Raw genomic sequence first — 14,995 nt, 5'->3', positions numbered from 1 at the left:
CTAATTGTGCTGTACTGCTGCCTGGCTGGCAGTCACTCTGGAGCTGTCGGCACTGGCCAACACATGCTCCCACTGAGACTCACCTCTTCTCTCTCACCACTCAGTGTACTCCCTCTCTCTACCCTTTCTCTCCGACTCCATCAACCAACAGCCAACCATTCCACTCTGAAACATCACTGCCTGGCTGAACACAAAGGTGTCACATAACATTACTGGCATTTTAATTTCAAAATAATTTATTAATTTACAATAAAACAATTTCAAGTACCATTTTAATTCATCCAACACAACTTCAATTGGTTCTCTACTGTAACCAATCAATTGCACACACTTTCATCCTTTGGATTAATTTCATACCATTGAAATTTAGTGAGGTGAAGTCATGTTAGCAATTTTGGACAAAGGTTGGTCATCTCAAATTGTAATTCAAATTCTTAAAAAATAACAAGGCACAATCATTGTCTGGAGTGGCTCTCTGGCACTCTTCAGCAGGCACTCTTTGGGCACTGTTTAGGAGCCCTCAAATTATAATGCTTTTCCCCACATCAAAAGTAAAGTAGTGCAGATCATTGTATCACAAGTCTATTGTGTTCTTATGTGGTTTCCAACTTTACAATGACAAGTCATCAGGACTGGACTGCAGCTTGGCATGGGCCACCATTGCGATCAGGGCAATTGTAACAGGTAATAGTCTATAACCTAGAAAACAAGAACGAAGATAACAGAAATGTCACTAACACTATTTGCACTTGTATTAGATATATTGAAATGACCATGTACCGTAAATTAGAACCCACCTTTGCTATTTCACCTGCACTTCCTGGAACTGAACTCAAATGAGGCTCCTGGTTCCAAAACTCCTTTAGCTGCTGTTTGAACACTTGGATATTTCTGCAATGATCATGAAAAACAGAGAAGTTTTAGTTACACATGGGGCGTGCCTGCTCCACAAAGAATACACATCTCCATAGCTTCCAGTCAGCATGTTGAGTCAACATACCCATCCATAGAATGTGTGTCAGGTCCTTCACTTGCTGAGAGCTCTGGCCACCAATGTCTTAATACTGATTGTACCAATCGTAAACCAGCTACCAGGTGCCTGCAAGACAACATGGAATTAGTTTAGTTGGATTTTCAAGAATTTGTAATGAAAAGTGTGTCATTAACAGTGGTACTCACTCTTCATATGGAGTAGTGAGGACCTCTTTCACTAGGGGGAAAAGGTCAACACAACAGCCAATGGAAACGCTGGGTGACTCTGACTCACCATCAAGGCTATCGGTGAAAGATAGAAAATAAATGTCATGAAACTTCAATTGTAATCATTGCTTTTTACCCCTAAAAATAAAATGAGAAATATACCTTTTTGTTATCACTGGAAGAAAATCAACAAACACACCAGTGTCTTGGATCCTGAGGGAGAAAAGAGCTTTGCTATTATACAATCACAACTTTGTGTCAATAAAGCCTCAGATATTTCAATCTTGACAAGTTCTACTGTACCTTAAAAAATACGTAAGCAGTTCTCCAACATTTCTTTGCCACAGGGTCAAAGCTACACTCAGTCTCAGATTTCTTCCAAAGAGCACCTCTGTCATTGTGTTGTGGTCTTTTGACAACTGAAAAACAGCAGAGCGGTGGTGCAATACATTCAAATATTTGTGACAACAAGCATATCACGATGATAAGATAATGAGACAACCCACCCCAAAGACATTAGACAAATATAATACACTACTGATATTTCACACCTCTGTGAAGTAGTCACTGTTTTTTGAACCAGCCTCATCAGTCTTGTTAGGATGAGGGACAGTGAGTGGAAACTCCCATGGGTCCATATAGAATATCTCTTCCATGTCCTGCACACAGGCCATTTCGTTCTCCTTGTTGGCCACATCATAAGTTTTCCATGTGGCTGGCTGCTTCCTTCGACAGATATTGAGATGGTGGGTCTTCCTCTTACACGACACAACCCGCTTCTGTCTCCCAGGGTTGTTCCCTGAACGACCTGCCGGACATCTACAGTATGAAACAGAAATATGGCTGAATACTCAGAAATACTACACTCAATCATAAATTATATGAAACAATGAAAACAGTAGTGTACGTTGTTCCAGTTGGAGATTTCATTAGTGGCCAATCAGCAGTTGAACAATACCCCCGCCCCTGTTTTGGTAAAAAGCAGGATGGGGCTGGAGAAATTGAACCACTCTCAAATTCATAGAGCTACGGATGCAATGACTGACCTTTCATGATATCAAAATTATAGTTATAACCATGTTTTGAGGCTATATAGTGTTTGTTACATTTTCTTTGTTTACAAACATTGGAGTAAGACAAGCTTATATTTGGTTCTGATGGGGTAAAATAGTTGAACTAAGCTCACGAGGCAAAAATAAGTTATACTATTCAAGAATCCATAGTATCATTAATTTATACATACAAAGATGAATGTAGCAACGGCTGATTGCCCCTTTAAACCCGTACTTTTGGAAAAGGCAAAAACCTACCTCTTCTTCTTAACGTCTTCCTTTTTACAGAAATCCAACTCAAAGGTAAAGAAAGACATATTACAAAATCAATTTCAATGAATTGTATGGAGGTGTTACCAAAACATTGTTGATACAGTTCTATAATGTCTATAATGTGTTGTTACAGTAATATAATAGACTGCAATTGAGAAGAATCATAACCCCTCCCTGCCGAAACTTACCTCCTTGGTGTACTTTGGATGAGAGTAGCATACTCTGTACTGGACCATGTCCTGCTCTTCAAGGCTTTGATATTCTCCCTCGTCACTATCATGCTCCTCGGGCTCCTCCGAGTCCATCATCAATATCCTGGGGGGTGAAGTACACACTGCAATCAATATACATCAAAACTCCTCACACAAACACAAAGCTCTGTAAATGGTATGGGAATATCCAGAGAGAGAGAATGTACAGCTGTCTGTATAACAACAACTGTTTGAAGGGTTGACAGCCTAGTGAGAACCTGAATTAAATCACATTGAACATACACTTAAAAAAGTCAGAGATACATTAAGGGGCAAAATTATTCCCAGGTCTTTCTTTGGGCCTATGTTTGCATAGGGAAAGAATGTGTAATTACAGATCTATCTACACCATGTAGCTGGGTAAACGTGTTTTACCCAGAATTCCTCGCGGGCACGTTGTTTATTATTTTTTAATAATGACGTAGCCAGAAAAGGAGAGCAAGTTTGGCTAGCTATGTTTAGTGCCACTTTTGGTTATGTTGCGCATTTCAATTTATAGGAAGCTAATGTCCGTTTACCGTTGTCACGATACATGTCTCTCTTGAAGTTATCAGCCAGTAAAACCGGCATTGTAGTTTTAACATTTGCAGCAAGAGAGCTCGAGACAGCAATAGCATGTGGAAGGATAGCTACAGATGAGCTCAATTAACGTTGCTTGTTTGATAACTACAACTTCCTCGAACTAACCTACTGTAATAGCTAGCTTGCTATAGCTGCAATCACCTACCTGTCAGTGTTGATAGACTTTCTAAGATGTTCTGATCTCACGAGGCTGGTTTTGCTATCCTTTCGCCTTGGTTTCTTAACCCAACCCGAGCCCCTGTTACTTTTCTCAACTATGACCAGACACTGTTGGGGATTCATAAATGCACTCGATGTACAATAGGAATACTGGACTATTGTTTTGCACCCCCTAGTGTTCAACATGTTTAGTGCATTACAATTCAAAATGTACATTTTAACTGCTTCAAATACAGAATGAATGAATGATCTATTTTTGGTAACTTTTAGGTTCATCCTATTCTCGTAGTGGATTGGATCTTTCACTGCTTCACTCTAAAATACTATTTTTAATAGAACGTTAAGGCTGCTTGTATAATTGTATGGAGGCAATCACAAAGTGATACAGTTCTCATCAGTTAAAAAGCCAATGCAAGAACATATTAACTCAAAGTGAATTAATTGTCCTTTAAATGAGAACACATCAACAATCACAACCAACATCATCTGCTTTTATTGACTCATCATGCCTTGCCACACTGCATTTGCTGACTCCACAGTCAACTCCACAGGCTGCTGTTTCATCAGTTTGGTAGACTGATTCTGATTTCCTTATCAGAGACACTGACTGATTGACTGACTGTGTGCAGTGCTCTAGCACTACTGTATAAAACACTAGCACCACTGTATAGTGCACTGGCACTACTGTATAATACACTAGCACTACTATATAGTACACTAGCAATACTATATAGTACACTAGCACTACTGTATAATACACTAGCACTGCTGTATAGCACACTAGCACCACTGTATAGTGCACTAGCACCACAGTATAGTACACTAGCACTACTGTATAATCCACTAGCACTACTATACAGTCCATTAGCACTACTGTATAATACACTAGCACTACTGTATAGTACACTAGCACTATTGTATAATACACTAGCACTACTGTATAATACACTAGCACTACTGTATAATACACTAGCACTACTGTATAGTACACTAGCACTACTGTACTAACAAGTCATATCTGGCACAGTTTTCTGAAGCCTAATTGAGATAATTTGGATCCTGAAAGGCTGGGTTTCGTTCAAAGGAAGCAGAGTCCATTGAGTTTAACCAAATGTTTAATTCATTAAATCCTGTCTACAGGGAGATCAAAAGCACAGACTTGTGAGTTATTGAACAATATCAGCCTTTTGAGCGAGTGTCTCCCAGCTTACGTAAGTGGATCAGTAAGTATCCAGGGCAGTAACTCTATCCAGGTTGACAGGGTGAGCAGTCTGATCAGCAGGCCCCCTCGCTGGATAACTTTGGGGCTTTTCTCCCCAGGGCTCCCTGCCTCTATGGAGATCACCTGGACCACCATCAATGAGACAGAGGAGAGCACCGTGGAGTACGGCCTGTGGGGGGGGACTGTTTGAGCTGACCGCCAAGAGCAACGCTACCCTTTTTTAAATTTTTATTTTACCTTTATTTAACTAGGCAAGTCAGTTAAGAACAAATTCTCATTTTTAATGACGGCCTAGGAACAGTGGGTTAACTGCCTTGTTCAGGGCCAGAACGACAGATTTTTTATGGACGGGATCAGAAGGGAGGGAGATCCACATACACGGGGTCACACTCACTGTCCTGAGACCTGCCTCTGCTTATGGTAGGTTTCCATGTTCACCGAACTAGCATGATGGATGTTTATGGCCTGTCACATTCGGTCATCATCGTAGTATTGATAGAACAGTGTTTTCTTTCCTGTGTTCACTGCAGTGTACCACTGTGGCAGTGAGGCTGGCTGGAGTGATGTGTTGTCCTTTACTGCTCTGAATGAGAGTGCTAGCTGGGGTTCCAGGTTTGCCATCTATGGGGACATGGGCAATGAGAACCCTCAGTCTCTGGCCAGACTGCAGTAGTAGACCCAGGTCGGCAGCATTTATGATCTCATCCTAAGTGGTTATGCGGCTAACTCCCGACTGATTGTCATAAGTGAATAGCATATCAATGTTGCCGTTGCATAATAACTTCAATCATAGTGGTATATAATTGTGGTTCACTTTGTGTCACACCCTGATCTGTTTCACCTGTCCTTTAAAATTGTAAAAAAAATATATATACATGTGTCGGTACACTGAAAAGGGTGCCTGGAACCTGGAAGAGCTGTTTGACACGTTCCTGCACGGATTTTCAGAGGAAGTAAAGGACGAGCTTGCAGCCCAGGAACTACCGACGGATCTCGACCATCCGGATCGATGGTCGGCTACGGGAACGTAGGAGGGAGAAGAGGTCTGATTGCGGTCCCAATCGCTCACTCAAGGATCCCACCTTGCATCTGATGAACTCCGGAAGTCCCTGGCGTCTTCGTCCCCAAGAGGATCCGAGCTTACCCGAGTTCCTCCAAGAGCCTCCGAAGACTGACGATTTGCCCCGAGCCAATGCAGCCGAACGAGTACTACGCAGACTTAACACCCAGAGTTGTCTGTATTGCGGTACTGTCGGTCATTATGTGTCTAACTGTCCCTTCAAGAGACCTAGCTCATTGGTAGGAATGAGTACTCTGGTGGGTCTTAAGGATAATGTTGCTTCTCCCCCTACTCTCTATGCCACCCTGTGGTGGGGCGACCAGTCCAAGTCTCTCCAGATACTCATCAACTCAGGGGCCGATATGAGTCTTATGGATGTTACCCTGGCGTCCGAGCTGGGCATCCCCACTCAACCCCTCTCCATTCCCATGGATGTTAGAGCGCTGAACGGGCGCTCTATAGGCCGGGTCACCCACCATACCACCCCCATCAACCTACGAGTGTTGGGGAATCACAGCGAGACGATCCAATTCCTGCTAATTGAGTCTCCGCACATTCCCGTGGTATAGGGATTCTCTTGGCTCCAGCGACACAATCCCTCGATTGACTGGTCTACTGGTGCCATCGTGGGCTGGAGCCCGTTCTGCCATACCCATTGCCTGAAATCAGCTCTGCCTGCCCCGGGACGTCTTCCTGGGGGCTTGGAAATTGCCACGAACCGCTCCGCCTTTCGTGCGGAGTACCAATGCCTCCAGGAGGGGTTCAGTAAGGCCCAGGCCACTTCGCTTCCACAACACCAACCGGTACCCAAGGAGGTTAAGCCGGATGCGCTGGCACGCCGTTATAGCCCCGCGGCAATACCCCTGGAAGCCGAGACCTTTCCTCCTTGCTCCAAAATAAATAGCCCCTCTGCTGTTCGCCCTCTGTTTCCCCGTACCCTCCATACACTTCCTACTTTTCATCTGTCTAGATCTAAACCCATGTCTCACAGCCGTTTGTCTCCTGTTTGTTCAAGTCAACCAGTGTTTTGTCTCAGCTCCTGCTTTTCCCCAGTCTCTCTTTTTCTCGTCATCCTGATTTTGACCCTTGCCTGTCCTGACTCTGAGCCTGCCTGCTTTCCTGTGCCTTTGCCCCTACTCTGGATTACCGACCTCTGCTTGTCCTGACCCTGGGCCTGCCTGCCGTCCTGTACCTTGGCCACACTACTCTGGATTATCGACCCCTGCCTGCCTTGACCTGTCGTTTGCCTGCCCCTGTTGTTGCAATAAACATTGTTACTTCAACACAGTCTGCACTTGGGTCTTACCTGAAACCTGATACTTTAGGTGAAATATGGAGTACACTTTGGAAAAATTATGCAAAGCATGACGAACATGTGCTTTTTTGTTTTCTAGGGGACTTTGCATATGACATGCATGAGATAAAATATCAAAATATTTTTGTTTTCTGTACACGCTTGTCCATCACTGGTCAGTTGGTAGAATGATACACATACCATTTATGCTAAGCACTTTCTCATGGGATTTTCATGAAGTTAAACTATGGCATACAGGGGCACACTCAAAGCTTATGGTACCCTCAGGGTAAGATGTAAAAGTGGGCTCTGTCGTCATGAGCCTAGACCACTAAAGGCCATCTGGGTATCTGTCTAGATCCATGATGATATATGAGATAGAGCCACTCTGCCCCTGCTCCCCTTTTGTTCCCCTTTCCATCAGCAGATCTTAAGAGCCTGGGCCATGGTTAAGACACACTGCTGTAATGACCTGCATAGCTGTGAAATGCCTTAATCCTGTGCTGAACTCTGGAATTAGGGACATAACACCTATGAAGTACAGCACCAGGGCTCTATTCAGCCGAGACAGAGGCCATGTTTCCCTAAACCTAACTGGCCAGCGCTCTTCATAATTACTATGACATATACAGGTATTAATCCCCAATGGTTTCAGCGGCTGCTGTTTCCCTGAAATTAAAAAGCAAAGTTGGCTCATTTCATACTTTTCTCAAACATGGAGAAAAATGCTGGACATTATGAGCAGACAACCACAAAAATTAATAACTGCAATTCATGCCGAGTTTGAACTGGAATGTCTGACTCTGTTCCGCGGCTTCCTTGATATTATAAATAGAAAAACAGAAATAGAAATTCTGTCTGAAAGCTCATTAAGGGCAATGGCAACTGAAAACCAGAAGAAGGCCATGACATCCACCGCAGTGTGTACATAAGCTCAATTGCCACCATTAGAATATTTGTGAAATTAACAGTTCTGGTTTCCTTGGGGTTTTGTTTGGTATGCAAATGGAACATTCCTAAAGTTGTCTGGAAAGATTTACAGTACTTTAGCTTTAGATAATTGAATGTGCTTTTTAAATGTATTCTGTCAGCGTTATTTCAGACTTCATTAGCACTAATACTGTGTATTATGCTGTGGTAAATTACTAAATCAAACTTTTTCAGGACAACGGTAGGATTGGAGATGAGTTCATGCGTCAGATCCAGTCCATAGCTGTCTACGTGCCCTATATGACCTGTCCTGGGAACCACGAGGCTGCATAGTGAGTAGGACCTTAACATGACCCTCTCTACTTGTTTACTCCTCTCTCTTTCTAACTCTCTCTCTCTCTTTCTCTCTCTCTCTCTTGCGCTCTCTCGTGCTCTCTCTCTCTCTCTAACGCTCTTTCGCTCTCTCACACACACACACACACACACACACACACCCACACACACACAGGCACCAGTCATTCAGTGTTAAACTGATGATAAAAACTGACAGTGTTATGAAATCTTCATAAACAGTGAGTCAACATGGTTCAAGTCTGCTTACTTTCTGCTCCCCATTAGCCAATGCTTTCCGCTCCTGGTACATATTTTGGTGCATTCTGTATAGGTCACATCTAATCAATGCTATTATTACATGGTTTGGGTAAAAACTCAGTACATGCTGCATTTCATATTGGTGAGACAGACTGCCAGACCTCCCCAGACTTGGTATCCATAATGTGCTACTGTACTGTACTGTGAGGCAGGGGTAGAATCTCAGAAAAACAACTTTTTGGTCAGAGTGGAGCAACCACAGCTTTTCCACTGTAGAAAACACTTTCGTCAACTCCACTGTGCCATTGGAACATATGGGAGCTATTTCAGCTTCTAAGTCTGGAGCTGGTTCAAGAACCACCTACATCTAAACAAGTAATCCTTGTCCAAAATAAACACTGGCTGAGACAGATCAGTTTCCTATCTTGCGTTTAAGCCAATGGAAACAACTGACAGAAACTCTATTTACCCCACAATGACTCTCAGACAAAGTCTACTGGGCTCAAATAAAATAAAATTGTATTTGTCCCATGCTTCATAAACAACAGGTATAGACTAACAGTGAAATGCTTACTTATCAGCCCTTCCCAACAATACAGAGAGATAAATATAGAAAAATAATAACACAAGGAATAAATACATAATTAGTAACGATAACTTGGCTATATACACAGGGTACCAGTACTGAGTCGATGTGCAGGGGTAGGAGGTAATTGAGGTAGATATTCATATAGGTAGGGGTAAAGTGATCAGGCAACCGGATAAATACTAAACAATAACAGTAGCGTATGTGATGAGTCAAAAGAGTTAGTGCAAAGAAGGTCAATGCAGATAGTCTGGGTAGCTATTTGGTTAACTATTTAGTAGTCTTATGGCTTCGGTGTAGAAGCTGTTTAGGGTCCTGTTGGTTCCAGACTTGCTGCATCAGTGCCGCTTGCCGTGCGGTAGCAGAGAGAACAGTCTATGACTTGGGTGGCTGAAGTCTTTGACACCGCCTGATATAGAGGTCCTGGATGACAAGGAGCTCGGCCCCAGTGATGTAATGGGCCGTACACACTACCGTCTGTAGTGCCTTGTGGTCGGATGCCAAGCAGTTGCCATACCAAGCGATGATGCAGCCAGTCAAGATGCTGTCAATGGTGTAGCTGTAGAACCTTTTGAGGATCTGAGGGTCCATGCAAATCTTTTCAGCCTCCTAAGGGGGAAGAGGCATTGTCGTGCCTTCTTCACGACTATGTTGGTGTGTGTGGACAATGTGAATTTCTTAGGGATGTGGACAACGAGGAACTTTAAGCTTTAGACGCGCTTCACTACAGCCCTGTCAATGTGGAGGGGGGCCTCCTGTAGTCCACGATTAGCTCCTTTGTCTTGCTGATGTTGAGGGAGAGGTTGTTGTCCTGGCACCACACTGCCAGGTCACTGACCTCCTCTCTATAGGCTGTCTCATTGTCATCAGTGATCAGGCCTACCACCGTTGTGTCATCAGCAAGCTTAATGATGGTGTTGGAGTTGTGCGCAGCCGCACAGTCATGGGTGAACAGGGAATTCAGGAGGGGACTAACATGCTGACCATACCGCCCGCGTCTCGTGCGCGAGCGTTGCAAAATACATACATGTTATTCAATCATTGCACCCACACTTCTCATGCGCGTCAACGAGCGTCTGCGTAGCCAGGCGCTAAAATAGAACTTGGTTCTATTTGTGATGCTTGATGCGCTGCAAGTCCTGCCTCTCACATCTCCTCATTGGTTTTTAGGAGCATATACCGACGTAGGTGATTGAAAGATGAACTGAGGTCCACACTCCAGTCCAGTTGGTGGTGGTAATGCACCTTAAAGTTGGTTGTCAACCACCATATAAAGTCCACAGAAGAAGAAGCCTGAAGGAGGAGAGATTACTAGAAACTAACTCGGTTTACCCTTTTATCTGAGGATTAATTGTCGGAATAGAGGACCTTGTGCATTTCAGGTCAAATAACAACCCAATGATTATTTCCCAGGACAAATTAGTTAGCAACAGCAAGCTAGCTAAATTGCCATAAATGTTTAATGTGTTTTGACCTGTCCCCAAATTAATATAGTTGGTTCATAGTTTGTTTTGATATTTCTTTATGTGTGTCCTGATCGTGTGTCCTGATTGTTAATAATAGCTATTGATAAATGTTTGTCAGATTACTCAACGGTATGCCTAATCATACTCTGTGTAACCCTGATGGACAACCTTGATGCCCCTTACATATTAGAGTTCCAGAGCATAAGTCCTTGGGATCTGGGTTTAGGCTATTAGCTCAGTGAGAGATCTGCATAAAAAGGGCAGAGATTTACAGGCTCAGCCATTCAGACGTGTCACATCCAGAGGATCAGCTGCTAACACATCTCAAACGCTTATACCGTGTGTGTCTGTGTTTGTTCTTCTGTGTGCAGATGCGAGAATGTGCTTTCAGGTGTGAGTGTGTTAGCATAAGGGGTGATTGAATGTAAAACATCTAATCATGCACCATAATGTTTGTGCTCCTTGTGTCCCCAGGCCTGGTTTACTCTTTCCCAGTGTAACGTGCCTAGTCTGCCTACTGTCTGGCCTCAATTAAGGAACTGTTAACTGTAGCCTGTTTTTCTTGGCCTTGTCACCAGACATTGGAACATGATATCAAAAATCAGTACCCTCCCCCCTCACTCAGATAACACGGCGTTTTTTTTCTGTGGAGCTCGTCAGAACCTAAACTCGTGGCAGCTTGCTTCAGCTTTTTTTTTACGCCCAAAACCAACAGAGTAAAAGGCAATTAAGCCCGGCTGACCGCAAGAGTCCTTAGCATTCCAGCTGCATGAGACCAGCGTGTCCACATGAGACGCTAAGGCCACTATCAAGAGCGCCTTTGTTCCTCTGCACATATAGATCACTGGCCCGTCTGAGGCAATAGGATGTAACTGGTGCCATTTAAAACAATGAGCCATGACGTGAGCTGGTGATATTCAGACAGCAATTGTTTCTTTAACGTTTCAAAGAGCCTGGATTAAGTTGGCATTTTGTAGCACAGTCTCATCAGTGACATGAAACAGTGACATGAAAGGGCAGAGCAGATTGGTTAGTATGTGTGGTTTTTAAACAGTTAACGTTGGGGGGAACGTTGATTAGGATTATGAATCAGTCCATCCACATTGCATTTGACAAGGTTAAAGTTGGAACATCTCCCCTCAGATTTTTATCTTGATATTATTTTCTAGGTAAATTAAACACACATGGAAAACAGCCTGTCTAGTTACAACTAGGCCGTCATTGTAGGCAGGAATTTGTTCTTAACTGACTTGCTTATTATTATTTGACCAAAACAAGTCCATATGTTATTGAACTGAACAGAAGTGCTTTTTTATTTGTATTGTCCAGGGTCTCCTAAAATGTATATTGCTTGATGTATGCGGTAAGTGGAGTCCTAGAAGGAGACCTTGGGTCTCGTGTCCATCCAGCAGACTTCCCTAACTAGCCACCACAAGATGGGGGTATTAACCAGACTAAGTACAGTACCTTTGACTCAGACTGTGCTGCTCACAGGGGTTCACAGGCTCCTTCATACTGCTGCACATACTGTGGCTCCCATTCTAACTCACACAGGATGGTTTGTGATTATCAAGTATGTTACAGCATAATGAGGATTATGTCAGAATCTTTGTTGCAAATGGTAGACTGGTCTTTTGATACAAACTGTTTAATCACCAATTATTGAGTTATCATAGCTTTTACCTTGACCATGTAATCTTAACCCCAAGGTTGCACTATCCCATTGACTAGCGATCCTCTATTATCCTGACCCTGACCTTTCCTTTTAATCTCTTTCCGGAACTGTCTCTGGTTACCCAACTCTGCATACCATCCTGCATCCCACTGCTGACTTGCCTCTGAGGCAAAGCAGGGTTGGTCCTGGTCAGTCCTTGGATGGGAAACCAGATACTGCTGGAAGTGGGGTTGGAGGGCCAGTAGGGGATACTCTTCTCTCTGATCCCAAATGCCCAGGACAGTGAAGGGGACATTGCCCTGCATAGGGTGCTGTCTTTAGAATGTGATGTTAAAACAGGTGTCCTGACTCTCTGGGGTCACTAAAGATCCATGGCACTTATCATAAGAGTAGGGGTTTTAACCCTGGTGTCCTGGCTAAGTTCCATAGTGGACTCTAGTACCCAAAAGCCTGTTTTAGCATGCACACTGGACAGCACCATTGAGGACTTAAACCATTTTGAAGTAGTCAACTGGGTGGGACTTCTTATGGGTTAAGGAAGGATCACATAATTCCATCCAGGTCACCAGAAGGGATCAGCCAATTAATTATACTTGTGAGCGAACATTCCATAACTGCAGGTGGCATTAAATCGCCAACCTTGACTTTATACCTGTTCAAACAACACACTCCAGGTGGCAGTATGCACCCTTTCAGTTTGTTTGCTAACTTATAGACGTAGTAGTAGAAGACAATTGGCTACTTCAAACTGGAGATGGCCTTAATGGCGCTGCCTGTGCAGTCACAGACGCCATAATGGGACAGATACAAAGATGCGATGTCATTCATCCCCTCTGTAACTCTTCCGCAGGTTGTTGCTGTCAAATAAATACAGTGTATGTTCTCAGTTAACTCAATTGGTAAAGGGTAAATAACCCTGTCAGCTGACCTCCAGCACCCATACTCACTCAGGGCTCCCCTGGTGGGCTGCTCGACCCTGTCTGCCTCTTACATAAGCCAGGAGAGGTATCAGACTCCCCCATCACCTCACCACGTACTTTACTGTTTTAACTGGAAGGAAGATTGGCTCCCAGTTTTATTGGTGAAATTAAAATCTCTAAACTAATAAAGACACGGCTAGCTCTTGGCTTGGCCTGCCGTTGTTAGTAACCGTCTTTTTACTGCTGCGTGTCAACACAGGTTTGGCCAATTGAAATATTGAGGGAATGGCACGTGTTTGGGTGGGTGGATAGCACGCCTGGGACTGACGCTCTCCAAGGCACAGGTTTGGGTCTTCTTTCAATACAGGAACCAGTTCTATCTGTGTGTGTCCCGGTCTGATGAGTCTTGTGCTATAGTGTTGATAAATTACCAGCGGTAGAGGTGGTAGCATTTCAGGAAATATCGGTTGATCACATCCTGTCCTGTCTGGAGTCCCCTTGCTGTAGCAGGGGACTGGTGTAGTGTTTATGTGGACATCTGTCTGATAAATGGCTGTATTCCATGCAGGTTTAAAGCAGATGTTTTACTTCTGTAGTCATTAGGAGAGATAGTCATCTCCATGACGAATGTGAGTGTGGGATTGGTGGGAGGGAGGGAGAGGTAACGACCACAATTGTCTAGCAATTACAAAAACAGTCTCATTGTGTTATAGAATGAATCTTTCTGCAGAATGTATTCTGAATAGCTGTCTAAGATTAGATTTGCTTACGAGTACAGACAAGAGGACCACAAAATGAAAAGAGAAAATGAATGTCTCTGACTCTAATTATCTCACTGAGATATTTAAGGCACCTAGATTGCACACTACATACATATGAAATCTACTTATTTCTTGATTATGGCGTAGACCTCATCTTCAAGCGATACGAGTGGCTTAAAAAGGATCTTGAGATAAAGTACTTAAAGGGCCAATGCAGCCATTTTTATCTCAATATCAAATATTTTCTGGGTAACAATTAAGTACCTTATGGTGATTGTTTTAAATTTAAATGGTAAAAAAATAAGCAATAATAGCTTCTTATCAAAGAGCAGTTTCTCAAGCAAGAATTTTGCTCAGACTGTCTGCAAGTGGTCTGAGCGGGGAGGGGAAAACTACAAAACTAGGTGTTATTGGCAGAGAGGTTTGGAACTCTCATTATTATTGGTCTATTAACTAATTTAGCACCTGGTGATGTCGCCAGGCAAGCCAAATCTCCATCCCACCACCAAAACAGGCTGAAATTTCTAAAAGGGCATTATCATAATTTTCACAATTTCACAGTATTATTCCAACCTCATAGTGTGGAGATATACAGTTGAAGTCGGAAGTTTACATGCACCTTAGCCAAATACATTTAAACTCAGTTTTTCACAATTCCTGACATTTAATCCTAGTAAAAATTCCCTGTCTTAAGTCAGTTAGGATCACCACTTTATTTTAAGAATGTGAAATGTCAGAATAATAGTAGAGAGAATTATTTATTTCAGCTTTTATTTCTTTCATCACATTCCCAGTGGGTCATAAGTTTACATACACTCAATTAGTATTTGGTAGCATTGCCTCTAAATTGTTTAACTTGGGTCAAATGTTTCAGGTAACCTTCCACTGTCACATGGGATGACGCTGGAGAGACGAATCAAGTACGGGGAGTCAAACATTTAATATAGAACGGACATGGAACGAGACAGGAACA

At 43.1% G+C, this 14,995-nt stretch overlaps 1 protein-coding gene and 1 pseudogene across 2 annotated transcripts; one reads left to right on the top strand and one right to left on the bottom strand.

The window, feature by feature from the left end:
• Positions 1-213: 213 nt before the first annotated feature.
• Positions 214-3,645, bottom strand: LOC115162366 (KATNB1-like protein 1). Of its 2 annotated transcripts, none has more exons than XM_029713597.1 (10): positions 3,504-3,645; positions 2,714-2,840; positions 2,511-2,548; positions 1,752-2,019; positions 1,504-1,619; positions 1,363-1,413; positions 1,180-1,275; positions 1,001-1,099; positions 798-891; positions 214-699 (listed from the first exon to the last, which is right to left on the bottom strand). In XM_029713597.1, exons 1-10 carry the CDS (start codon positions 3,638-3,640, stop codon positions 667-669), a joined length of 1,059 nt encoding a protein of 352 aa, XP_029569457.1. In that variant the 5' UTR covers positions 3,641-3,645; the 3' UTR covers positions 214-666. The 2 variants fall into 2 exon arrangements, with proteins under 2 accessions (XP_029569457.1, XP_029569459.1); XM_029713599.1 differs by having other exon boundaries at positions 2,511-2,530.
• Positions 3,646-4,851: 1,206 nt separating this feature from the next.
• Positions 4,852-8,356, top strand: LOC115162663 (acid phosphatase type 7-like; annotated as a pseudogene).
• Positions 8,357-14,995: the final 6,639 nt, after the last annotated feature.

The sequence above is a fragment of the Salmo trutta genome, chromosome 25 (genome assembly GCF_901001165.1).
Source record: "Salmo trutta chromosome 25, fSalTru1.1, whole genome shotgun sequence".
In the NCBI taxonomy this organism is placed as follows: Eukaryota; Metazoa; Chordata; class Actinopteri; order Salmoniformes; family Salmonidae; genus Salmo; species Salmo trutta.
This window is presented reverse-complemented; position numbering and strand designations above follow the sequence as displayed.